Source organism: Monodelphis domestica, chromosome 1 (genome assembly GCF_027887165.1).
Source record: "Monodelphis domestica isolate mMonDom1 chromosome 1, mMonDom1.pri, whole genome shotgun sequence".
Lineage (NCBI taxonomy): Eukaryota > Metazoa > Chordata > Mammalia > Didelphimorphia > Didelphidae > Monodelphis > Monodelphis domestica.
In genome coordinates, this window is record NC_077227.1 from 517,052,289 (window position 1) to 517,079,049 (window position 26,761).

Below are 26,761 nucleotides of genomic sequence, written 5' to 3' on the forward strand. Positions count from 1 at the left end.
ATTTTTCTGTATTAATCATTTTGTAGAAGAGAACTCCAACCCCTCCCAAATGAAATAAAGTGAAATAGTCTGTTTAGACTCCCATCAATTCTTTCTCTGGAGTTAGATAGCATCTTTCCTTAAAAGTCCTTAAGGATTATTTTGGATCACTGAATTGCTGAGAATAAGTCATTCACAATTGTTCATACAATATTGCTGTTACTGTGTACAATGTTTTTCTAGTTCTGCTCACTTCACTTTGCATCAGTTCATGTAAGTCTAGGTTTTTCTAAAAGCATTCTGCTTATCATTTGTTATAGCACAATAGCATTTCATTACAGTTACATACCACAACTTATTCAGCCATTCCCCAATTGATGGACATACCCTAAAATTGAATCTTTAATGCAATTAAGATATTATGAAGAATAAGAAGAAATCTGGGATTCTACAAAATAATGCTAAGTGGAGAAAGCAGAACTAGAAAAATGGAATACATGTCAGGAAAAGCAAAAAAAAAAATTAAATGGCCAAGACCGAATAGACAAAAAATAGTAATGAATGAAACACCTCCTTTTAAATATTATTACTTTATCAGGAAGAAATTCAATATCCTATCCATAGAAATAATATATTGGCTGGGGTAAGTATAGTATCTTAACCCTTCCATCTTTCAGGTTAGCTAGCCTTAAAAGGTACCAAGACATTCCTCAAGACATGGTAGATTCAGAGGGGTGGCTGGGTAGCTCAGTGGATTGAGAGCCAGGCCTAGAGGCCGAGGTCCTGGGTTCAAATTTGACCTAAGACACTTCCCAGCTGTGTGACCCTGGGCAAGTCACTTGACCCCCATTGCCTAGCCCTTACCACTCTTATGCCTTGGAGCCAATACACAGTATTGATTCTAAGACAGACAGTAAGGCTTTAAAAAAAAAAAGACATGGTAGATTCAGGAGACTTAATATCACTTCTTTATTGCCTGGGTACAAAGCAGCTACAAGGAGCCCAGGGATTTTCAGATTTTTGACTTGTGAATTACAGTAGGAATTTTGTTCAGCTGAATCAATTCAAGGGGTTTTCAATGTCTATCTTAGCTGAACACCTTGTTATAACTAAATAAAACTTTTTTTCCTCAACTATTTAAAATAAATATATAGTGAAACTGGGTTATTAGAAAAATGGTGGTGCCATTCTTTCTGTATGTCTGAAAGTGTCCAGTTCCCTTTGTGTAGGTACACATTAGAATTGTCTTAGGCCTATTTTTTTTTTTTTACACATTCTCTTTTCAAAATTTTCCCCTCTTTAAACTGTGTTACCATAGAGTGATGATTAACAGTAATAGGGAAATTAAGGGGTTTAGTAGGTTTAGAAGAAAAGGAGTTCTGTTTTGGACTTGTTGAATTTGAGATGCCCATGGAACATCCAAGTGGAAATGGCTAACAGGCAATTGGAGATTGGGGCCTATAGTTTAGGAGAGAGATACAGTTTAGATTTGTAAATTTTGGCGCCAACTGCCCAGGATTGATAGTTGAACTCCAAGGAGCTGATGAGATTCCTGAGATAGGGTATAAAATGGAGATTCCTAGCCTGGGATCCACAGACATACAAAGTATCTGTGGATTGATTTCAAAAGGAGGGGCAGGGTTGTCTGTGAACTTGGAAGGGAGGAAAAATTACATCTTTTTGTCAATATAATTGACTTCTTTTGTGATTCTATGTATTTTTCTTTGTATATTTTAAAACATTCTGAGAAGGGATAAATAGACTTCACCATACTGCTAAAGGGGTTCTATAAAAGTTAAGAATTTCTGATGTAGAAAGAGAAAGGGAGAAGATACAGGACAGAGTCTAGGTATACTCATTCATAGGTATAGTCTTCTCCTTTCATTTCTTCCTTTTTCTGTCTCTTAATCTTTTTTTTTTTAACCCTTACCTTCTGTCTTTGAATCAATACTATGTATTGGTTCCAAGGCAGAAGAGTGGTAAGGGCTAGGCAATGGGGATTAAGTGACTTGCCCAGGGTCACACAGCTAGGAAATGTCTGAGGCCAGATTTGAACCTAGGACCCCCTGTCTCTAGGCCTGGCTCTCAATCCACTGAGCTACCTAACTACCCCTTCCCCCCCCCTTTTTTTTCTGTCTCTTAATCTTATATAGATTGAAAATAGTTTCTTACTCTTTGCTTTTCATATTTTTTTTAAAGCAGTTCTGCTTTCAAACCTGTTTCTTACTTGGAAGACAATAGATGAGATTGATCTCCCCAGTTTTTAGAGATTCAGATTCTTCATTATTGAGCCTAGGAATCTATTGACATAAACAGAGGGGAGGCCACTGCTCATAAAGTTTATATTATATAAGTGGAAGAGAACTGGGAATAGGTGATTGGGCTCAACTTTTTTTTCTTCCAGAAAATATAGACTTTTTTTGCTGTAGAGGTTTAAAAACATGCAGAATAAAGCTTTGTGGAGAGCAGAGCTTCATGAAGAGAGTGGAGTTTTGAGGAAAAAATATCGGGCATCATTGCCTGGGAGAAGAAAGCAATTTCAGTAACAACTGATATTTAGTGTTTTGAGGTTTTTTATTTTTTTATTGAATTTATACTGTTTTTATTATTTACTTTATTGTTTTTTATTACTTAAAAATGATCACTATCTTTTAGTCACCTTCATTTTCAAATATATCCCCTTCTGAGGGCCATTCCTTACAAGCAGTTCATCAAACTAACCGACCTGGCAGCCAAATCCAACAGTATACGCAGTGTTTCATTTCCAGCGTTTCCTATTTCTGTAAAGAAAGGCCAGTGAATTCTCATATTTCTTCTTTGGGTCATATTTTTCTTGAAAACTTCCCTACCTCCCCTCTCACAAATTAAGGGGCATTGTTTCAGCAAGCCACCCTCAAAGATAGGGATGGTCATTATAATTAGTGTTTAACAGATTTTGTTGTGTATATATTCCTGGTTCAGCTTATTTTGTTTTGCATCTATTCATATAAGTTCTCATGCTTCTTTTTTGTGTTTTTGGTATTCATGGTTTCTTATGATACAGTAATATTCCATTTCATTCCTTTGCCACAATTTGTTTAGCTATTCCCCAATGTATGTGGATTTTATTTGCAGCTTTGCCACCACAAAAATTGCTGCAGTAAATATCTTGGTGCATATATAAGATTTATCTTCCTTTGCCCCCTGGTCTTTTACCTCCTTGAAGTATATATGCCCAGCAGCGGGATCTATGGGTCAGGGTCTATGGGCATTTAAAAAACTTTCTTAGCATAATAGCAAATTAGTTATTGCAAAGAGTTTTACATTATTTCATCTTATTTATAGCACAACATCTCAATGAGGTGAGGTCTATAGCTACTTTCCTCATTTTAAAGATAAAGAAATTGAGATTGAGAGAGCTTAATTATTTTTACAGGCTCAAATAGCTAATGAGTGCCTGAGGTGGGATTGAATGAAGCCTGGGCATTCTTACTCCTAGACCAACATTATTCATTAACCTATCTAGTGGCCTTGGATGTCATAACAGAAGAAGGCGAAAGTGAATAATGAGTTGGAAGAAAGTTCGTGGTATTATTTAGAAAGAACAGGGAATTTAGAGAAAGATACTTTGAATAGGAGTTATGAATTTGTCTTAAGATATGGAAGGAAAGATTGATAGAGGGCATCTGAATAAGTAAGTGAAAGTCACTGTGGTTGATGGAGTAGAAAACCTGTTGAAAATGACCTTAGGCAATCATGGTTTCCATCCTGTTCCCATGAAATAATCAAGTTTCTGGTAATTTCTTGGCCCACAATTTCCTCATGTAAGATGGGACCATAACAATTATACTACCTCACAGGCTAGGTAGAAGTATAAATATTGTTTGTTGTTTAGTTGTTTTTTAGTAATGTCTAACTCTTGGTGACTGTTTAGGTTTTTTTGGCAAATATACTAGAATTTTTTTTAACACTTTTTCTCTTTCTTTAAAACAGTTCTTTAATAATTCTGAACTTAACAAACATATCAATATACAAAGAACAGAAAAAAGTTTATATTTGAAAAAACTTAAATTATGTGGTTGTTTTTAACCATGTAGTCAATTAATATAATAGTATTAAAACAGCTCTACTTGTCTAAGCCCCTGTCTGAACATTGCTCTACTCTTTTGTGGTTATTCTAACATTTCATTGTCATAACTTCATCTACTTCCCCTCTCAAAGATACTGGAATGTTTGCCATTTCCTTCTCTAGCTCATTTTACAGATGGAGGAAACTGAGGCAAACAGTTATGTGGCTTGCCAAGGGTCATACAGATAGTAAGTGTGTGAAGTCAGATTTGAACTCAGGAAGATGATAGGCTTAGTTCTCTATCCACTTTGACACCTAGCAGCCCTAAATGTTATTGTTATTATTAAGTGCAAAATCATAGGACTTTAAAGTTGAAAGGGGCCTGATTGAACTTTTAGTCTAGCACCTTCTTTACACCCTCTTTACTTCTATTAGATGTGTTGTACCTACTAGGTGTGGGGACAAGGAGATATCAACATAAATTAGATTTGTTGCCCATGCCATAAGAATTTATAATAATTTAAAATTTTATTATATATAAGAATTTATTTCTTTTCTTTTTTTATTTAGAATATTTTTCCATGGTTACAAGATTTGTGATCCGTTTTCCCCCTAACCCCTTTCCTCCTGGCTCCTGAAGCCAGCAAGCAGTTCCACTGGGTTATACATCTATCGTTTTTCAAAACCTATTTCCATGTTATTCATATCTACAGTAGATCAAAACCCCAATCATATCCCCATCATACTGTATGATCGATCACATATTTTTCTAATGCATTTCCATTTCCACAGTTTATATAAGAATTTATACTATAATTGGAGGGGTAATTGTGTGTGAATACACATATGTATTAAATATATGTATATATTTTAAACCTTTCTCTTCCCTTTTAAAATCAACAACAGTGTATTGGTTCCAAGGCAGCCCCATAAAGAAAGTTGTGTGAGGGAAGTTAAAGTGATTTGCCCTGTGTAGGAAGTCTGAGGCCAAATTTGAACCCAGGGTTTCCCGTCTCCAGGCCTGGCTCTTTAACTACTGAGCCACCTCGCTGCCTCCAATTGTGTATATTTCTTGAGAGAAATATGAAGTATCATAACTTCACTTCTAGTTAGAGAGATTCATGGAAGACTTCACAAGGTCAGTGGCATTTGAGTTGGTCTTTGGATACATAGGAGGTTGGGTAGTTGTAATAAGGGAAAAAGAAATCAGTTGTGTGATCCAGAACAATTCTGAGGGACTTATGACAGAGAATGCTCTCTACCTCCAGACAAAGAACTGTTGGGAGTAGAAATGCAGATGAAAGTATGATTTTTCACTCTTTTATTTGGGTATATATTTTGGAGTTTTGGTTTTATAAGATTTTTTACTTGCAAAAATGAAATTAATATGGAAATTTTAAGAAGTGACCATAGCAACAAAAAAGAGAGTCGAGAAATGCTCAAAATGTCAAAACACCAAATGTCATAGGAATAAAATTGCTTCTTTTTTAACAGACAGGAAACTGATAGTTGTTGATGTGGAAGACATTTCAGATTTCACTCTCTTTGAATGAAATAGACCATAAACTTGTTAGAACAAATATCAGAATGAATAGCAGTTTAGAAGAAAGAGTCAGAGAGAAAATATGGCTTGCAATTGAGGCACCTTGTACCTGACAAGCTATTTGGTGCCAAAAATGGGAAATGAATAAAAGTAAAGAAATTGACACATACCTTTACTCTTTCCTAAGGAAGCTTAACTGTTACAAATCACTCATCACAAGGAGACCAAAAGAACTTACCATTCACTATCTCAGCCATGAAGTATTCTGTCCCCTTGCCAAGTGGAGAAATATGAAAGCCAAGGACAATGCCAATTAAAACATGAGCTCTTTTGAAAATCTTATGGAGGAGAATGATTGATAGAAGATTGTGAGTAGCATCATCTCATAAAATAGTAAGAAGCATTGAAGATAAAAAGAAGTTTACAGAAAACTTGGAGAGAGAGCCAGCATTCTAAGGCCATTTAAAGATGGCCCCAGGAGGAAGTTGAAAGATGAAAAAGGAAAAAGATCAAAATTTCTGTAACAAACTCCTTTTGCCATCAGTGATGGAGCTACTTCATTTAAATTCCAATATCACAGTTCCTGATATCATTCAGGAGGAAATAAAAATGAGACTAAAGCAAAGAGGATGGGGAAGAGCAACTGGCTTAAACCATATTTGTGCAGATCTGTGTTGGAGGCAACAAAATTCTGAAGGCATTGCTGAATGGATTCTCAAGATCTATGAAAGAGGGGAGGAGTATCATAAATGTTTGGAAAAAATCAAGGACTTTTAATGTTGCCTTAAAAAAAGGTGACAAAATATAAGTAACTATTGGCATTATTTATACTTTCATCTCTATATCTTTGTGAGAATAATCTTAAATTCATCAAGGGTACCTTTTTTTTTTTTAAACCCTTACCTTCCGTCTTGGAGTCAATACTGTGTATTGGCTCCAAGGCAGAAGAGTGGTAAGGGCTAGGCAATGGGGGTCAAGTGACTTGCCCAGGGTCGCACAGCAGGAAGTGGCTGAGGCCGGATTTGAACCTAGGACCTCCCGTCTCTAGGCCTGGCTCTCAACCTACTGAGCTACCCAGCTGCCCCCCAAGGGTACCTTTGATGAAGTCACAAGAAGGAAACAGGATGACTTTTACAGATTAAAGCAAACCACATATTCAGTCTGAAGATTTGACTGAAAGATGCAAGAATCCAACTGTTTGTTATTTGGTGACTATTAAAAAGCATTTGATTTTTTTAAAATAGCAAATTGCCTTTTAATAACCTCTTCTCTGAAAAGGGATCTCACGTAGATATGTTAAGATTCCTTAAAAATAATAACAATTGAGATAATTTTCTTTGACCCTTTCATGATTAATGTCAAATATGGCATAAAATGAGACATTTGCCATTGTGTAGGTGCCCAGGTTGCAGTCCACATTGAAGAGGAGGGTTTCCCTAGATATGTCCTTTAAGTGTTTCTGTAGGTAGCATTGAGGACATTACTGATTTGTATCAAACTTGGGAACATTGAAGAACCCTCTAAATTAGAATTAGGTTCATAAGTACTCAGAAGAGTTCTGCCTAACTGTTCACACAGGAAAACCCAAGTGGATGAAGTATGCTTGTTATTCAAACTATGATATTGGATGGACCACCCAGAAAAGTTATATCTTGGCTAGACAGTGGACTTGAATCATGAGTTGGGTCCAGAGTTTAACCAGAAGGAGAGTAGTTTGGGCTGACTGTGGAAAACAGCAATGTAGTGATTCTAATGACACTAAACTCCTGGAAACAAAAGATCATATATTTTAACTTTACTATTCTTTTGGTGGTGCCATATATCTGTGAGTAATGAAACACAATGCTCCCCGAGGAACTAAATTTGTAGATCACTCAAAGAATGATGGAGAAATACATGATATATGTTAGTCAACTAGCATTCATTAAGCATCTACTCTGCTAAGTATTGAAGAGAGGGTAAGATGGTAATAATCTCAGAAGGAAGGCACTAATACTAAGGATTGAGAAGGGCTCCTTGAAGAAGGTGAGACTTTAGCTGATACTTGAAGGAAGCTATGTGGTAGAGATGTTGTAGGAGAGAGTACCTGGAATAGCCAGAAAATGGCCAAAGTTGGAACAACGGGGAGGCCAGTGTCACTGCATCCCTGAATATTGGGAAGTGTGGCAGAGGTCTATGAGGTGCTGAAAATAGGAAGAGGCCAGATCATGGACAGTTTTAAAAGCCAAACAAGGAATATTATATTTGATCCTAGAGGCAATAAGGAACCATTGGAGTGGATCAAATGGGTCTTGGGAGAAGTGAAATGGTTAAATTTATGCTTTAGGAAGATAGGATTGACAGCTGAATGGAAGATATATTGGACTGAGGGCAGAATGTCTAGTAGCCTATTGCAGTAGTATAGGTATTGGGTGATAAGAGCCTACACCAGAGTGGTGGCAATGTCAGAGGAGAGAAGGGGAGATGTTATAAAGGTAAAGTGACAGAATCTGGCAACTGATTGACTATGATGACAGTGAGGTACCTATGTTGTGAATTTGGGTGACTAGCAAGTTGTTGGTACCCATTGCAGTATCAGGGAAGTTAGGAAGGGGATTTTGAAGGAGACATGAGTTCCTTTAGGACTGAGTTTAAGATGTCTCTTAGATATTCATATTGAGCTGTCCAATATGCCATTGGAGATGTGAGACTGAAAGTCAAGGGAGAGGATGGGTCTGGGCAAATAGATCTTAGAATCATCTTCATAGAGATCAATTCATGGGAGCTGATGAGATCTCCAAGTGAAATAGTATAGAGATCTGCTCTGGGGAATAGCTGTTAGGAGATGAATTTCCAGCAAAAGAAACTAAGAATGGTCAGATAGGGGAACCAGGAGAGTGTCAGAGAAGTATCATGAAGACCTAGAGCGAAGAGATTGACAGTGTGAAAAGCTGTATAGAGGTCAAGAAGGATGAGGACTGAGAAAAGGGCTGTAGATTTAGTGATTTAAGAAATCATTGACAACTTTGTAGAGAATGATTTTATTTAAATGATGAGGTCAGATGCCAGACTGCAGAGTTAAGCAGGGACTTAAGAGAAGAGAAAAAAAGTAGAGATGTTAATTATAGATGGTTTATAGATTACACACTCAAGGGAGTGTAACCACAAAAAGAAATAAAAAATAATAGCAGGAATAGATGGGTCTGTTCTTGGAGAGTGGAGAAGACAGCATGTGTATAAACAATAGGAAAACAGTAGATTGGGAGAAATTGAAGATTTGTGAGAGAGTAAGTGATAGAGAAGATATCCGTTAGAAAAGATGGAATGGAATGGGATCATTCATGCATATAAAGGGTTGGGGATGTGAGTAGGTTGTATGATGCTTATCAATGAAAAATTATTCAGGAGAAACAATATAAAAAATGTAATCAGAGATCTATGACCAGAAAAGGAGGTGGGTTGGTAATATAGGGAGAGGAAGGAATTGAGGGACACCCTGTGTTTTTGGATTTGAAGTGTCCGGAGATGAAAAGCTCAACACTGTTTAAACTCCTTGAGGAAGATTTATGGGAGGACATGGACGAGTCTGTGCAAGATAGAAGAAATTAGATGAATGATATTCAGCACAGTAGGAGGGAGGTACCAATAATGAGATCACACGTGCTTCTGAGTCTGATAATGGAATTTGGCAATAAGATGGAGCAACTTAAAACTCAGGATCTAGGGAGAATTGGGATAACCTGGGAGCCATAAATTGTCTTCTTTCTGCTCTGTCACTTTTGTCTACTCCTTAGTTTTCTCCTGACTTCTTTTGGATTCTGGATCCAGAGCTCCTTATATGGCATTTAAAGTAGCTTCCTGTTCTACCAAATTTCAGTGCCCTTCTAATTCTAGTGCTTAGTTTGAACTTTGTAAGTGTAATAATAATTATAATCATTGATGCCAATTGCTTGCCATTTCCCTTGATTATCTTGCATCCTTACTGTGATTGTATATCATTAAATCTGTCTTACATTTTGTTTTAAGGTTTATTTGATTGACATTGAAACATATTCTTTGATGCTCTGATTTTATAGCCGCTTGCTTTAGGAATATGCAAATAGAAACATTACTCTTTGGTGTGTACCTTTCTCTGTATTGTGTTACTACCAGAATCCATTGTGCCACAGAGGATAGCAACTTCCAGGACACTTCAACTGGCCATGACTCCCAAAGCGAAGCATTCTCTTCCTCTTCCCGAAAGTTGGTGAGTGGTGGTCGTACGTCTATCCGAAAACCGACATATTGGTTGGAAATGAGAGGGATCAAAGCAGCTTCTCAACCCCAAGGTGAAGGTATGAACCCTGTATTCCTTACAGGAATGTTTCTTCCTCCTGGGATAGGGAGTTGACTTTCTAGTTAATAAATACAAATTCCTTTTTAAAAAAATGCTAACCTATATTTCTTAGGCATAACCACATTTTAGGGCTTTGTGCCCTCCTGCATTACTAACATTTTGTTCTTCCTGTCTATAAAACTTTTATTTTAGCTATCTCAGTACTAAACATAAAGTTTCTGGTAACAGCTTATAAACTTAGGGGATCATGGTAATGATAACTCTACTCAGCAATTTCTGATTGTTGGAGCCAAAGATAGCAGCTTAGTAGCAGCAAAAGCTGAAACCACTCTTGACAATCCTTCTAAACCAGCAATTTCTGATCCTCCCTGCTGATTCAGTGATTAGATTTAATTGCTGACCTCTCTGTTCCCTGACTTATGGTTTAACAAGTTATTCTTTAGGTTGGTTTATAGGTATGTCTATGTATGTCCATGTAGAGTTCTTCAACCTTTGTTCCTCTGTTATATGTGAATGAAGAGTAAGGTGAGAACTCAGTGGTCTTTGTGCAGAAGTTATGCTCATACGTTTACCTAGAAATGTACATAAATATCTTTGTGAGGTTTCTGACTTTTAATGACCTTTCCCCTGGATTTTGTGTTAAGTACATTAAAACATAATGGATGTCCTGACAGTAGGCTTAGATAGCCTCAAGCTGAGTTGCTTTCTGTTCTGTGCTTAGTTACAGGTGGAGTGACTGGCAAAGGGAAGAGGAAGACTAGTGGGGAAGAAGATGAAGACTATGAAGAGTTTCCTCAGAAGAAGCAAAAGCTTTCTGGTAAAGGAAATGACATGTGCCTTCCTTCATGGGGTGGCTGGGTTTGAGTCCTTCAGAGGTAAAAAGTAGGCCTTAGTACTGGTTTTCAAATCCTTGTCTGGCCTACTAGCTCTGAGAATCTGTTCCTTTCTAAGAAACTGGAAAAGACCTTTGGACTGCCTTTCTATATTTCTGGATTTTTCTATGGTTTGAAAGGAAGTCAGAATTTTTTTGGGGATAAAAGTTTTTGGGGCCAGAAAAACTGATATTTTTGGTTTCAAATGTCTCTTGCAATAGGAAAGAAACAGCGGCCTAGAGCTCCACATAGCCCTAGAACCCAGAGCCGTTATATCCGGAAAGATCCACCAAGTTATCCAGCAGGTATGTTTATTGTTGGAAGATTTCATTAGTTGAATGAATTATTGAATGAATGAATATTTATTAAGCACTTAATATGAGTGAAGCATTGTACTGAGTCCTGGCCATATAGATAGAATGAGCACATGATCCTTAGATGATAACCATACTGAGGATGGTAATGCAGTGTATTCTTTTAATTCATCTTCATAGAAAAAAAACATTATTTGCTTTTTACTTTTAACTAATTAATGGTGCCAAGGAATTTGTTTGTTAGAATTTCCTTTTCCAAGTCTTTGCTGTAGCTGCAAAGAAGGCAAGGGTTTTAGTACCTGCAGAAGCAATTGCCAAGGTCAGTCTTCAAAGAGATTGCATCTCCGGATGGTGGCTATGGGGGCTAGGCTGGAAGCAGGACTGATGGTCCAGGGAGCACTGCTATATGTTACATATGTCTTCATCTCATCCTTCCAGGTATATTTGTAGTGAAACTAAGAGTATTGGAAGTTACTTCTGTTAGTTGAATTGACATTCCACTGAAGTCCTCCTATTCTTGATCTTGGTGTGGAGGTTACCCAGCATTCTCAGAGGCTGTGGCAGGGAAGCACAAGCTTTGTTAGAGTCTACCAAATGGAACAGCTTTGAGTATGAGTCTAATTATGGACACTTCTCTAAGAACTAGCCTAGCTGAATTTGGAAAATGTTACTACCAAAAGACTGAGCACCAGATAATGTTTTTTGCTCTAGCATCTTCTGAAGGTACAGATGAATCAAGAGAGGCAGTACTCACAATTGAAAAAAAGCCAAATTTTTGAAGTGTTGAAGTTACTCTGACTATACCTAGAGTCCTTGATAGGTTTGATGTTTCTTTTGGAGGCAAATCTTTTCACCGTAGCATTTTTTTTTCAAACCCTTCCCTACCATCTTAGAATTAATGCTGTATATTGGTTCCAAGGCAGAAGAGATGTAAGGGCTAGGCAATGGGGATAAGGTGTACTTGTCCAGGTTCACATAGCTAGGAAGTGTCTGAGGCCAGAATTGAACCCAGAACATCTTGTCTCTAGGAGCCACCTAGTTGCTCCCTTCCTTATTATAACTCATCATGCCCTAATGCTGGGTCCCCTCCCTAAGAATGAGATACAAAAACATTTTATTGTTCTCACAGAATAAGGCAATTGTTGGAGAATGTCTTTCTCTAGTTATGTGACTGTGCTCTTTTGGGGAAGCATCCATTCATCCATCTGTGAAGTGCTTCTTTCCTTTACAGGCAGTTTGGAGGAACAGTGGTATCTGGAGATCTTGGATAAAGGAAGAGTCTCTTGTCCAACTTGTCGGGCAGTGGTGAGAAAGACAGTAGAGGGTCTGAAGAAGCACATGGGAAACTGCAGACAGGTGAGAATGGGACTGTGAAACATTTGCACTCATGTCCCCAAATCTCTGGCTCTAAATACTGTTAGGCAATTCAGATTAATTCAGCAAGCATTTATTAAGCAACTACTGCGGATTGAGCCAAGTGGGAAACATTGGAGATACAAAAACAAAATAGTCTCTGCCCTCAAGGAGCTTCTGTTTCACAGTAAATACATGCTAATGAGCTGCTTTTCCTTATCCTCCTGGATGCATATGTGAGTAGTTTGGGTTATGTGTACCTGGTATGTCTTGGGTTGGGGGGGTGACATATATGCAGATTTGAGCAGATTTGAGCAGATTTTGTGGCTTATGTGTCCTTTTTGTTCTCTGTTGATTATTCTTGCTAGCTTTTGTTTACTTATGGCACTGAGGGATTCTTTAACCCTTCAGGAGATGTACACCTGTCACCACTGTGGGAAGCAACTTCGGTCTTTGGCAGGGATGAAGTATCATGTCATGGCAGACCATAATAATTTGGTAAGCAAGCTTCTTGTTTCACTGGGCCAGGGAAAGTGCCTAGGGCCTAGACACTTATCATCGTGATTGGTAAAAAGCTCCCAGAGAAAGTGTTTGAGACTGAGGGTTGGATAGCAGCATGAGCTGATAGTGAGAGAACTAAAATCTGAGGCAGATTAATAGATATGCCCATGATGACTGGTCCAAGGTAAAGGCAGGGCTCAGAGACTATATTCTGATTGCAATTTCTGTTGGTTTGGGGGTTCAGACAACTTATCGCTTGCTTTTCTTTGGGCATATTCTCTTCTCTCCTTTTTTGCTGTCTGACTAAAAAAGGAGATATTTATAAAGCACTTTGCAATCCTTAAAGTTGTATATAAATGTTAGCTATTGTCGTTATTTAGTTATTACTAATTAATATTTGCCTTTTTTCCAACTTCCTGTCTTTTATTGTTCCTTCTTAGCCCATCCTAAAAGATGGAGGAGAGTTAGATGAGCCAAATGAGAGAGAGAGACTCCGAAAGGTCCTGAAGAGGATGGGCAAGCTCAAGTGCACACGGGAGGTAGGAGCCTTTTCTGAACTGGAGTCTCTTGACCTTTCAGCTTTGCTTCCATTGGTCTGTATGAGTCCAGGAACAGCTTCTCTTACCCTAAGAATACATTCTGTTCTGTCTTCCAGAATCATTCCCCATCCCAACAACTTCAAGGATAGTTCCCTTTCCTTCTAGTTTTCTCAAACCTAATGAAGTTCTTCTTTCCCCTCTAGCCATTGCCTCATTATTGTAACCCCTTGCAAGACTGCTTTTTTCTTTCAGTTCCTTTTCTCTCTAGAGATTCTTTCCCACTCCCCAACTTCATGGATGGTTTATTCTTCTTTTTGAAATGGATGGAGAGAATCCAACCATTCAGCTTCTTAGGAAGTCTGGATTGAAGTTTTTGTGTTGGTCTATATTTTGAAATTTGGTTTAGGCTGGATCACTACATAGCTACAGTCTTTAGTCAAGACATGTTCTCCTTTTAGTTGTAGTCATGCTGGGGCTTGGAGTAGAGATTGAGTTGGGAGTAAGAAAGGATTGTGTCAGGGAATGTTGGAAAGGCATGTTCATGTTGTAATGTCAACAGGAGGTGTGGAGGCTGTGGAATTTGGGACTGTGTCAAAGGGAATAAGGTTAGATTTTAGACCTCCTTCTCATGTTTAGAGTTGCTCTGGCAGCTTCACAAGCATCATGGGCTACTTGTATCACATCCGAAAATGTGGCAAAGAGGCTGCAGAGCTGGAGAAGATGACACTGAAATGTCACCATTGTGGGAAGGCATATGGATCAAAGGCTGGACTTATGTATCACCTGCGGTCTGAACATGGACCCGTGAGTACTAACTGCCTAATAATTCTCCTTTCTTCTTTCTTTTTGACTCTTGGCACATACCTTTTTTTATACTCATTTCCTCCTCCATCTCTGGAATATTAATAAATCAGAAAAATCAGAGCCAAGAACATTTTTAGTAAGTCGATATGGTCTTCCTGGAGACTGAAAGTTTCTTATAATTATCTTACACAGTCCTACTTCTGCCCAGTGTCTTATTGGGGAGGACCAGTATTTGTGGACATTTTTCCAGAGCAAATAAGAAAATATATCCTTCTATTATAATAAATGGTACAGCATCTTTACTGACTTAAGAACTAGCTCCTTTTTGTTTTGAATTGTAGATTTTACATTTGTAAAGTTGGGCTAGGTTTGCTAAATGATCCAATAGTGGTTGAGTTGTATTGAATATTTATTTGGTGGTGGTGATATTGTAATTGTATTTTCTGGTTCTGACTAAGATCGATCATCTAACCCAAGTATCTCCAATTCTTATCTCCAGATGCCCTTCTTTCCAGAGTCAGGTCGACCAGAGGGCTTAAGAGAGCTAAGTTTGGAGACGGGTACTGGGGGTCGGGTGCAGAGGCGATCAGCCAAGGTGGCTGTATACTACCTGCAAGAGCTAGCCAATGCTGAACTGGCCAAAGAGTGGCCTAAGAAGAAGGTGCTTCAGGACCTAGTTCCTGATGACCGGAAGGTAAGGTTGAAACCAAACTCATCCTATTGAATACTATGCTCACTTTTATAAAGTGACTTCACTTTGGCAAGTCCTTGTTATAGGGTGCCAAGACTAACATGTATCCCCATTCTGAAAATTAGTCCAGTTCCAAATATCTGACCCTGGAGTAGGTGCTACATAATCTTTCATTCTTTTCCTTCAGGACTTGTCTTAATTAGACTAGTTCTAATAAAGCCTTGAATCCCACTATATAGAATGAGTCTGTGCTTAGCATTTACTTCATTGGGGTACTTGTCTAATGACCATATTTAGGAGAATTAGGGTATGGAAGCTACACCGTGTTTAGATCACCTAGGAAAGGAGCAGAATCTAGGTAGGAGGCAAGGTGATATATAATGGAAGAGGAGGCTGTTTCATGAATCACCAATTTGCATAGAAGATGGGCCAGAACTTTGATTTGTCTGTGGTTCTAATTAATGAAGGGCGACAGCTTGGATCTAGTCTAGGACTTTGAGTATCATACAAAAAAAAACAACTTAACAAAAGGGTCATAGCACAGACACTTATACTTACTTTTCCATTGATCTAAAAACCATTACAGTTTCTTGACTTAATAGTGAATAGTCATTATCTCAAGTTCTTGAATTGAAAATAAGTACTATTTTGAAAAAAAAAAATTCAGTTACTTTTTCATACTTGTTTCTCTTCCAACCAGGATAAAGTACCTATCTTTGTAGCTTCCTAAGAATTCTTCTCAAAGGTCCCCTCTGTCTTTAAATAAATGATCATAGCATGATAAATGCTGATATCACAAGCCATAATATACACACAGAAGTCTATGAATAGAGGACTTCCTGAAAACTTACTGTTTGTATTCTGTGTTTAATTTTAATAGTGCATTAATCAAGAGAGCATAGGATCATAAATTTAGCATTGGAGAAGACCTCAAAAGTTATTTAGTCTGACTTTATGTTACAGAGGAGGAAATTGAGGACTAGAGAGATTAAGGAATAAGCCTTGTTCCTGAATTCAAGTTCAATCCGATTCAACAAAAGTCTAATGATTACTTAATTAAGAAACATAAGCATTTTTTCATATCAAGGCTCCTAGGTTTCATAGCAAGGTGCTGAGCCTGGAGTCAGGAAGACAAATTCAAATCTGGCCTTAGTTATTAGTTGTGTGACCCTAGGGCATTCTCTTAATCTTTCTCAGTCATAGTTTCCTCATTTATAAAATGGGGATAATAAAATAGTACTTATCTCCCAGGGTCATTAAGAAGATCAAATGTCCTGGCATATGTAAATTGCCTTGAATACTTTAAAACATGATATAAAACATTATTATTATCATTATTATTATTTCATGCAGGACTCTGGAATTCCATACTTAACAACATGAGGGACTTGGGGTAATACTTAGGAGTATATTAGGCAGGGTCTGGGTTTTCTGACAAGCTATATTCTTGACCTGTAGCTGAAATACACTCGTCCTGGACTACCTACCTTCAGCCAGGAAGTACTATACAAATGGAAGTCAGAGATCAAGATGTATCATCGTGTCCATTGTCCCAACCAGGTGATTTCTTCTTTTATTTATTTATTTATTTGTTTATTTAGTAAGAATTTATTGAGTCTACTATGTATATATAGTACTGTTGGGCATGTAGGAGTAACATGGTAGTTTGCTTCTTAGCTCTTCATTTCAAAATAACCTGTTTTGGGGGCAGCTGGGTGGCTCAGTGGATTGAGAGCCAGGCTCAGAGATGAGAGGTCCCGAGTTCAAATCTTACCTCAGTCACTTCTTAGCTGTGTGACCCTGGGCAAATCACTTGACCCCCATAGCCTAGCCCTCACCACTATTCTGCCTTACAACCAATACACTGTACTGATTCTAAGACGGAAGGTAAGGGTTTAAAAAAAACCAACCTGTTTTCCTATACAAGTTGAGAGCTGATTTAAGCATTTATGATCTCTTAGCTGCATTCAATACACTTGTGTGATACTACCTTTATTACTTGGATTTTTAAGAGAAAATCACTATGAACTCTGAATCTACTTTTAAAAAATATATAGTTATATTAATTTAGAGAACTAAATACATTTAATACTCATTTCATCTGCACTCTCTGTTTGGTCACTGATGTCAGAGGAGAAAAAAATCAATTGATAGATACTTTTGTAGTGGAATTGTTACCATGTTCATCTCATACTCAATAATATGACACGGTAACTCAGAAAATGAACATGACCTTAGATATCATTAAGAAAGACATAACATCCTGGACAGTGGATATAATAGTTCTGCTTGTCATAATCCTACTTTTCATCTTCACTGTGATTTCTAGTCCCTGATCCCTCAATTCTCTCCCAGGCCATCTCCCCTACAACTAGCCGCCTTAACCTCTTTTCTCCATCTTGACCCTTTGGTGAACCATTCAACTCAACGCTATCCCCTCTTCTTGAATCCCACTGATTTATATCTTAAGAAGCCTCAGCTTGGATCACTCTGATTAGTCAGGTCTTCACTCCTACATAAGTGCTGTCAAAACAAGGATGGAGAAAATCATTAAACTGTTTTGACTAGTCTACTGCAATTTTATGTTAACAAAAATTCATCTGGGATTTTCACTGCTGCTAGGTGATCCTTTTATACTTACCTTATCAATTTTCTATCCCACTTTCCATGGTGGCTCTTCTAAACATTTTCATTCTTCCTCAAACTTCTCATGGATACTGCTTCCCCTACCCACTCAGCAGAGAACCTTGCCTCATATTTAACAAAAAAGTGAGGCTTTTTACCTTGAATTTCCTCTTTTTCCCTCTTCTTCATCTCTTATCCAGTGCCTTGGAACTGTCGGTTCCTGGCATTTTCTCTGGCTATGTCCCATGCCTAGAATGCTACTGACCTCCCTGGCTTTTTTTAAACTCCCAAGTAAAATCCCACCTTCTATATTAGAAACTTTTCCCAACCCTTGTAATTCTAGTTCCTTCTCTCTGGTAATTATTTCTTATTTATCCTGCTTGTATATATATATATATATCCTGTTTGTATATATTTATTTTTGAATTGTCTTCACCATTATATTATATGCTCCTTGAGGTCAGGGACCTTTCTCTCCAACCCCCCAACCCCCTTTTGTATCCTAGCACTTAGCACAGTACTTTCACATAGAAAGCATTTAATAGATGTTTATTGATTGATGGATATGGACTGATTATTATACTTGGTCCTGATCAGATTACTCTGTGAGTATTTTTTTTTTCAGTTCCAAATATCACATTTTAGGAAGAAGATGAACTGAAAGTATGTCCAGAAGAGGGTGACTTGCGTGGTGAGGAGACTAGAGACCATATTATAGAACAGCAGTAATAACAGTAAAAATAACTGACATATATATAATCTTTTCAAATTTGCAAGACTGCTTTATATGTATTATCTCATTTGAGCCTCACAACAACCCTGTGAGGTAGGTACTATAAGTATCTTTATTGTAAAGATGAAGAAGTTGAAACTCAAGAGAAATTAAGTGATTTTTGCATTGGTGCATAATTTATAATTATTAGAGATAGGATTTGAACTGATGCATTCTGCTCTACTACTATTCATTACAACACATTGTTCTTATGAAATCTGAAGGGATCAAAGAATAGCGGTCTTCAAATATTCAGAGAGCTATAATATGGAAGATTTAAGTTTGATACATTTGATCTCAGAGAGACAAGGAAAAACTTTCCAATGATGAGAATTGGTTAGGTTAGAAAAGGCTCCTTTGAGAAGCAGTAAGTTCCCTGTCCCTGGGTATCATTAGTTACATTCTGGATGTCAATTTACCATTGTTGTAGAAGAAATTCTCCACTAGATTTGGGTTGGACTAAGTGACCTGTGAGATTCCGTGATTCTCTACTTTTTCTCCCTTCTTACTTTTCCTTGTTGCTTTTCAGTATGTAGATAATCTAAGTCATTTCTTTCTCTCTTATATTTGATGTGCTGTTTATTCGTCTCCTTACTCCTTCCTTCCAACAATGTTGGTCTCCAAAGAACTTGATCAGACTATTGGGAAAGAATTTCGAGTGGCATTAACCCTATTTCCTCTTTTATCTCTTAGGGCTGTGAATCTGTCTACAGTAGTGTGTCTGGTCTCAAGGCTCACCTGGGCACTTGCACATTGGTTTGTAACTTTATTTACTGCCTTAATTTGTACCCTCCTATTGCCCAAATATCTGTATCTGAAATCATCTGACATGGAAGAAAATGCAGTTAGGTAAACATTAGTTCATCAGGCATCCTGGCATCTTCAGAAGCTAGTTTGGGTTCTTGTTTGGTCTCAGAGCTCTAGGTGTGATTTGGGTTTGGACAGTTAACTAGTCAATAGAATTCCTTGAAAGGTCTAGCCTAGCCACAAGTCATTTCTATTTTTGGAAGAAGTTGTTGAAGATTATATTAGTTATGAGTCTGGTCCAGGGATCCAACTTTGCTAGACTAGGCTAAAGCCTAGAATGAACCTGAAATGCCATGTTGTCCTGAAACTTATCTTTTTCAGGACCAACTCCGATGCTATTCCAGAGTGAAGAAGATTCTCTAAATCAATCAAAATTGTACTGGCCTCTGGGGTTAGGAGATAGGACAGGATGCAAATTTAACAGTTGTTTACTTCATTGAACTCTCTTCCATGTTGATCCATGTGTCTTACAGCTCAAAGCTATGGGTTGTATCATGGAAAGAGGCACCACTTTCCAGCTCCATTCGGAAATCTCAGGCCAGAGTGGTAAGGGAGTTCTAGGCCTCCAAACCAAGATCTGTTCAAGAATGGTTAGAAGTTTGTCACAGTCTGAGTTTCTATACTTTATTTATAGAGAATCTATACACTAGCTGTTGTGGATGGTACCCTTTTCAAGCATTCTTGGTAGCTGCAGATATTATAGTGAAGAATTACAGGGTGGGTTTCTCCAAACTGCTTTGTTTCTTTTTTAATGTAGAGAACAGCAAATTATTACCTCTAGAGTTGAGATTAGGGACTTTGCAGTAAGTGACCCTTTTTGGAAGCAAGGGAACTTGGGTATGAAAGTGGGAAGAGAGGAACACTGATGTTCAAGTGGCAAAGACAGAAATCAGGTCCTCTAGAAGGTGGAATTAGAGTTTGGTGTACAACAGCTTTAAGGTATCATGTCCTTGGTGGTGTGAAAGCAGAGCTAGTCAGCTGACAAATCCTTTCCATGGTGTTTTGCCCTTCTGTTCTTTGCTAAAGTCACCTCCCTCCTCCTTCATTTTTATCCCTCAGGATTCCTAGACCTAGTGGTAAGTTCTTGAATTCACCAAGAAGCTTTTCTCCTCTCTCTCTTGGAGACAGGGAGACTTTGTGGCTGGAAAATATAAGTGCCTCCTGTGTGAGAAGGAGTTCGTGTCAGAGAGTGGTGTCAAATATCACATCAACTCTGTCCATGCTGAGGTGAGGTTTCTGTTTTACATTGTTCTTTAATTTTTGATCCTTGATGTCAGAAGCAAAAAAATCCTGTTCTCCATTTGTATGTTCAGAAGTGACACTATTAATGTTTTTCAATAAATTCTTATTGATAGCTTTTATTCTTACATTATATAAATTTCTTCCTATATCCCTACCTTTCCTTTGCTCCAGAGAGCCATCCCATATACAAAAGAATTTTAGAAAAAGAAGACAGGGCAGTTAGTTGGCTCAGTGTATTGAGAGCCAGGACTAGAGAAGGGAGGATCCTGGATTCAAATTTGGCCTTCTTAGGTAGGAATGTCTATCTGTGACCCTGGGCAAGTCACTTAACCCCTATTAACTAGACCACAGTGTTGGTGATGGTTTTCTAGTTCTACTGCCCAGAGGACAAATTCAAACTGTCTGTGAGACTCCTCCCCTTCCCAAATTACCCAAGAGAGCAGAGGGAGGAAGTGCTTGCTTTGGGCCCTTGGACAGAGGAGTGTGGCATGCAAAAAATGTCATTGGGTGTTGGGAAAGAGTAGGGAATGGAGCTGCTTCCCAAGACTCGGCTTGGCACATGTGCCAATACTTCATCAATGCTGGCCTAGCCCATATTGCTCTTCTGCCTTGGAACCAATGCACATAATTGATTCTAAGGCAGAAGGTAAGGATTTTAAAAAAAGGAAAAACACTCAGTACATTGGAAAAAGACTGAAAATGTTTGCAGTCAGTTGCTTACCCATGGACTGCTCACCTATGCAAAGGAGTAGGTATAAAGGTTTCTTCTCATCTCTTTTTTAGGACTATATTTGATCTTTGTAATTTTGCAGCATTCATTTTCAGTTTTATGGTAATTCTTTTCATTTACATTGTTGTAATTATTATGTATATTGTTAACTTGGCTCTGTTCACTCCACCTGGCCTTTTGTAGTCATTATATTCATTGTTTCTTACTGGATAGCAGTATTCCACTACATTCATGTACCACAGTTTTCTGTAGTTGTTCCTTAATTGATGGACAACTACTTTATTTCCAGTTCTTTGCAACTGCAAAAAGTATTGCTGTAAATATTTTGATGTATACAGATATTTTCTTTCTATTAGTGATCTTCTTGAGATATATGCTAATCAGTAGAATCTCTAGGTCAAAAGGTAGGGGAATTTTAGTAATTTTATTTGCAGTTTGGACAGTTCCAAAGATGTTTTCCAAAAAAATTTACAACTCCTCCAAATACAGCATTAATGTGCCTATATCATCATCTTTTTTTTTTTAACCCTTACCTACCATCTTAGAATCAATACTGAGTATTGGTTCTAAGACAGAAGAGCAGTAAGAGTTATTAGGCAATGGGGGTTAAGTGACTTGCCCAGGGTCACATAGCTAGGAAGTGTCTGAGGCCAGATTTGAACCTAGGACCTCCTGTATTTAGGCCTGGCTCTCAACCCACTGAGCTACCCACAATGGCCCCCCCACCCCCCATCTTTTTACAACTACTACTGTACTACTGCATTAATTCTAATCCTTTTTCCATCATGTAATCACAGTGACCTATTTTTTCTTTCATAATTGCCTCTATCCCTTGTTTGGTTAAAAATAAAATTATATCTATAAACAGTTTCATGATTTCTTCTATTTTTTTGGTAGTATGGTCTTTAAAATTTTGATCACACATATAAAATTAGTATTCTATTTAATGAGATTAGAGTTGGGAAAAATCCTAAAATTGAGTTTAGAAATTTTTTGTCTAAAAGCACGAGAGTTATTTTAGCCATCGTCCCAAATCTAGTTAACTTGTATTCTCCAAAGTCTTTTTTTAAAAAATTCATTCATTTATTTATTTATTCTATTTAGAATATTATTCCTTGGTTACAAGAATCATTATTTCCCTCCTCTTCCCCCACCCTTCCCGTAGCTGATGCACAATTCCACTGAGTATTACATGTGTCCTTGATCAAAATCCATTTCCATGTTGTTGGTTTTTGCATTAGGATGTTCATTTAGAGTCTACATCCCCAGCCATATCCCCCTCAGCCTATGTAATCAAGCAGTTATTTTTCTTCTGTTTCTACTCCCACAGTTTTTTCCTCGGAATGTGGATAGTGTTCTTTCTCATAGATCCCTCCGGGTTGTTCAGGATCATTGCATTGCCACTAATGGAGAAGTCCATTACATTCAATTGTATCACAGTGTATTGGTCTCTGTGTACAGTGTTCTCCTGGTTCTGCTCCTCTCACTTTGTATCAATTCCTGGAGGTTGTTCCAGTTCCCATGGAATTCCTCCAGTTCATTATTCCTTTAAGCACAATAGTATTCCATCACCAACAGATACCACAATTTGTTCAGCCATTCCCCAATCGAAGGGCATCCCCTCATTTTCCAATTTTTTTTGCCACCGCAAAGAGCGCAGCTATGAATATTTTTGTAAATGTCTTTTTCCTTATTATCTCTGGGGTTCAAACCCAGCAGTGCTATGGCTGGATCAAAGGGCAGTCTTTTAGCGGCCTTTGGGCAAAGTTCCAAATTGCCCCCCAGAATGGTTGGATCAATTCAGAACTCCACCAGCAAAGCATTAATGTCCCGACTTTGCCACATCCCCTCCAGCATTCATTTTCCATTTCTAAAGTATTTTTTAAAGTGATTCTTTGTTTTCAGACCAACAGAAATATTTACCATGTTTAAATCAGGATCAGCTTTGTTTCTATATAGAAAATTTAAAGACCTCTCTCCAGGTGCTTCTGTCTAGATTTATAGAAATATATATATATATATATTTTTTTTTTTTTTAATTTAGTTAGCACAATTTCTCTCCTACCCAATTCTTATCTCTGATCTCACTACCTTTTCTAATCTGTGACTTCTACAAAGAGTTGTATCTTTTCTTCCTTCACTGTCTTGCCTCTCCCCTGTACTTGTTTTCACTTATTCTTCACACCTTTCCTTCTGAATCCTCCCCACTGTCTTGAACTGATGACCTTTCTCTTCTGAATCCCTAGGATTGGTTCATGGTAAATACCAACACAACCAAAAGCTTTGAGAAGCTAATGAAGATGCAGCATCGACAGGAGGAGCAGAGACGATGGCAACAGCACAAGAAGAGGAGGTCGCCAAGGGCCAGTAGAAAACAGCAGCGGCCGCCAGAGGCTGCACCTGACAAAAAGGAACCAGATCGTCGGGGAGGGAAAGGCCTGGCAGGCTCAGTCTCTTGTGAGAACGGTGAGGGAGAGGAGCTAGAGCCAGAGCAAGTACCCATGCCAGTGTGTTTCCAAACAGTGAAGCTCTCAAAGACCAGCCATAAACGTGGAAGGAAATAACAGGCTAGTGTCAGAGCATCTCTGCATGAAGGGATGGGGCACTGTTGGCCCAGAGGCTCTTGGACTGGGGAGTCCTCTCAATCCCTTCCTATTTAGTAAATTTCTCAGTCATTCCTACTTATCCCCTTCCTCTTTGGACTTCTGGGCTCCCACTCCTCAGAAAGTCTTGTCTCCCCAACTTTTGTGCAGCCTTAAAGTTCTGCTGTTATCTTTACCATGCTGATGTCATAACTTCTTTCTCTCAAGAAGACTGGGAAACTCCAGGCTATTGGCTGTTTCCTTCTAGAGGTGAAGTGATTATAATTAGACTGTATTAAAAGCTGAGGTTTAGGGATTGGGATCAGGAAAATTTTCTCCTGCTTTTCCTTACCCAACTCCTGCACCCACTACTGAAACCCACTGTCTAATCTGTAAAACAGACCAACCTCTCTTCACTACATACAGTTTATGATATTACGCTTCATATATAACTAGTCTAGATGCCTCTGTTTGGTGCCAGTGTCTTGTCAGGCATTTTTTTCTGTTAGCCCAGTTGTTCCTTCTGGTGGCAAGACCTTGACCTGGGGCTAGATTAGACCCAAATAGCCCAGTTCAACATGGACTCAGAGTGAGTCCTAAGACTGGTCTTATACCTTGGATATGCTGGGAAATGCTTCTTGTACTGAATTCATAGTCTTGAAAAATAGGCTCAACAGAAGTTCATGAATAACTGTAAAATGAATAGGAAGGATTGTGCAAAGCAAGCATTACTGTCCAGCATGAGCTTTCCTGGTGTTTGGGGGGGGTCACATCTGTTACTGAGGTCAGCTTGTTCTGCACAGCATTAGTTTTAATTGTTTAAGAGGCATCTCACTAGGTATGCTTGGTGTCTTGCTGTTCCTAGTGATGCCGTGTATGTCAGTAGCTTAAATGCACATGCCCTTTCCCTTGGGCTTCCATTTATTCACACTGAACTTTAGCTGTTCTCCACAATTTAAAACCTTACCTCTCCCTCCAGACATTGTGCTGCCTCTATTCTGAATTCTCTTTGGGTTTTTGTCCTTTTGCAGGGTGGTAATTATGGGGCCCTCTCTTGGGAGACCCCTTAGTCTAGCATCCTGAGATTTCAGGACTGGATATAAGTAAGCACTTAGCTGGAGCTGGAATAAAGAGACTTTCCCTCTTTACCCTCCTGCATATCCAGCCGTCCCTATTAGGATGTTTATTTCTGAGACTGGCTTTCTTTGGAGTGTCATTTGTATCGGCTCCTTGTTATTCATGGTCTCTCAATCTTCTTCCCCCAAAATTCAGGTCACATTGCCTTGTTCCTATTTGCCTCATGTGCTGTAGAACATGAAGAATCTGATCCTTGTCTCTGACACATGTTACAAATAAAGGCAAGTGGCATGTATCACTTTTTCAGATTCTGGAAGACTAATTCTTCCAGTTTGCTGTTGTGTGTACCCCCCTCCCCCCCCCCCCAAAAAAAAGAACCCAACAAAAACAAAGACAAAACAGGAGTTTGGAGAAATGTTAAGTTGGCTGTCTCAGTCAATCTCACCTCAGAAGAGCATCTCACAAAAAGTTCTGTTTCTAATAAGTGGGCAGTAAAACCTGGCCTCAGGTTCCAGGAGCAACAAGACAGGAAGAACCTTCTGCATTTACTCTATTCTTTCTTGCACGACTGTGCCCTGAAATCCAGGCTATACAGCAAATAGGGACTGCCTGGGAGGGGTGATGGAAGAGTGATGTATACATCCGGTATAAGTTAAAACTTGAGGTGTAAGTGGTAACATTGAAGGAAATAAATGTCCCTTTACTAGACTAACGTCTCTAGCTGTTCTTTGACTCCCATTTGCTGTTGGGCTACTCAGCATATATAACCAAGGGGATCAGCATGCTGATAGAAATGGTCAATGATACTGAATCTGAAGTAAATTAAAGGTGAAAACAATTGTACAATTTTACCGTGGGCTTTTGGAGGCAGTCTGTCTTTGCCTTTCCTTGGGCCATAGTCAAAAATAATTTAGTCTTTTTTTTTTTAAACCCTTAACTTCCATCTTGGAGTCAATACTGTGTATTGGTTCCAAGGCAGAAGAGTGGTAAGGGCTAGGCAATGGGGGCTAAGCGACTTGTCCAGGGTCACACAGCTGGGAAATGTCTGAGGTCAGATTTGAACCTAGGACCTCCAGTCTCTAGGCCTGGCTCTCAATCCCCTGAGCCATCCAGCTGCCCCCTAAACTAGTCTCTTTAAGGCAGATGCTTATCTTGAATATTCACATTCCTGCTGTCTCCTATCATAAGGTAAGAATTCTGTGGGTACTAGGGAACAGGGAGAGGTAAACCTATTGTTGACAAAATAATTATTTTAGAACTTAGTTTATTTTCAGAGATTCCTTAATCTCCCTTAGAGGCAATTCACACCTTGGCTTGACATAGAGTTTATGACTATTAATTGGCAAACAAATATCTATTATTTTTTAATCAGATGTATATTCTGTCCTTGATGGCTACAAATTAACCCAGGCCTTTGAAAATAAATTAGAGGATGAGACATCTGAGTTGCCCATCCATTTGAGTTATTTTGACTCCTATCAATTCAGTATTCAGACTCCTTCATGTTCTCTTTCATAGAACCAATATATGTTTCTTGATGAGAAAATGGAGATTTTGCAACTCAGCATTAACAGCAAGGTGATAACTATGGTTTCAGTGTCATTTTGCTTACGCCATATTCAAAACACATTATCCATGTTCTGCCCAAGATGCTCATAACATTTGAGAAATGACTGTGGAAGAGAAAAGTCAGTGTGCCTGCTGCTATAGTTTAGTACCAAAATGGTGACTGAGTCCCTATATGAATTTTAGGACTGATGCTTAGAGGTGCCTAAATTTCTCTAGAAACTGGCATGTTAGTGACTAGGCCTTCTTGAAACAGCAAGGATATTTGTACTTTCTAGATTCCAGATAATTCCTCTGCCCTTTAGACACCTTGTGAATACAAGCCTTCTGTCCCCCTTCCATCTTCACTCTTCACAAGATGAACGCAGGTACTTTTGCCAAATGCTGAGAGGACGTCTTTG

At 38.4% G+C, this 26,761-nt stretch overlaps 1 protein-coding gene across 3 annotated transcripts in view; it reads left to right on the forward strand.

Annotated features, from left to right (window-relative positions):
* Positions 1-25,502, forward strand: part of ZNF512 (zinc finger protein 512) — a 29,660-nt gene extending 4,158 nt beyond the window's left edge. For all 3 annotated transcript variants that reach the window (XM_007476019.2, XM_056813208.1, XM_056813209.1), the window contains 12 exons: positions 9,702-9,883; positions 10,607-10,702; positions 10,979-11,062; positions 12,303-12,427; positions 12,836-12,922; positions 13,366-13,464; positions 14,101-14,268; positions 14,768-14,962; positions 16,418-16,519; positions 19,050-19,112; positions 20,292-20,390; positions 23,382-25,502. In XM_007476019.2, coding sequence (XP_007476081.1) covers positions 9,702-9,883; positions 10,607-10,702; positions 10,979-11,062; positions 12,303-12,427; positions 12,836-12,922; positions 13,366-13,464; positions 14,101-14,268; positions 14,768-14,962; positions 16,418-16,519; positions 19,050-19,112; positions 20,292-20,390; positions 23,382-23,699 — 1,618 coding nt within the window. In that variant the 3' untranslated portion in view covers positions 23,700-25,502. The remainder of the gene's footprint in view (positions 1-9,701; positions 9,884-10,606; positions 10,703-10,978; positions 11,063-12,302; positions 12,428-12,835; positions 12,923-13,365; positions 13,465-14,100; positions 14,269-14,767; positions 14,963-16,417; positions 16,520-19,049; positions 19,113-20,291; positions 20,391-23,381) is intronic.
* The last annotated feature ends 1,259 nt before the right edge of the window (positions 25,503-26,761 follow it).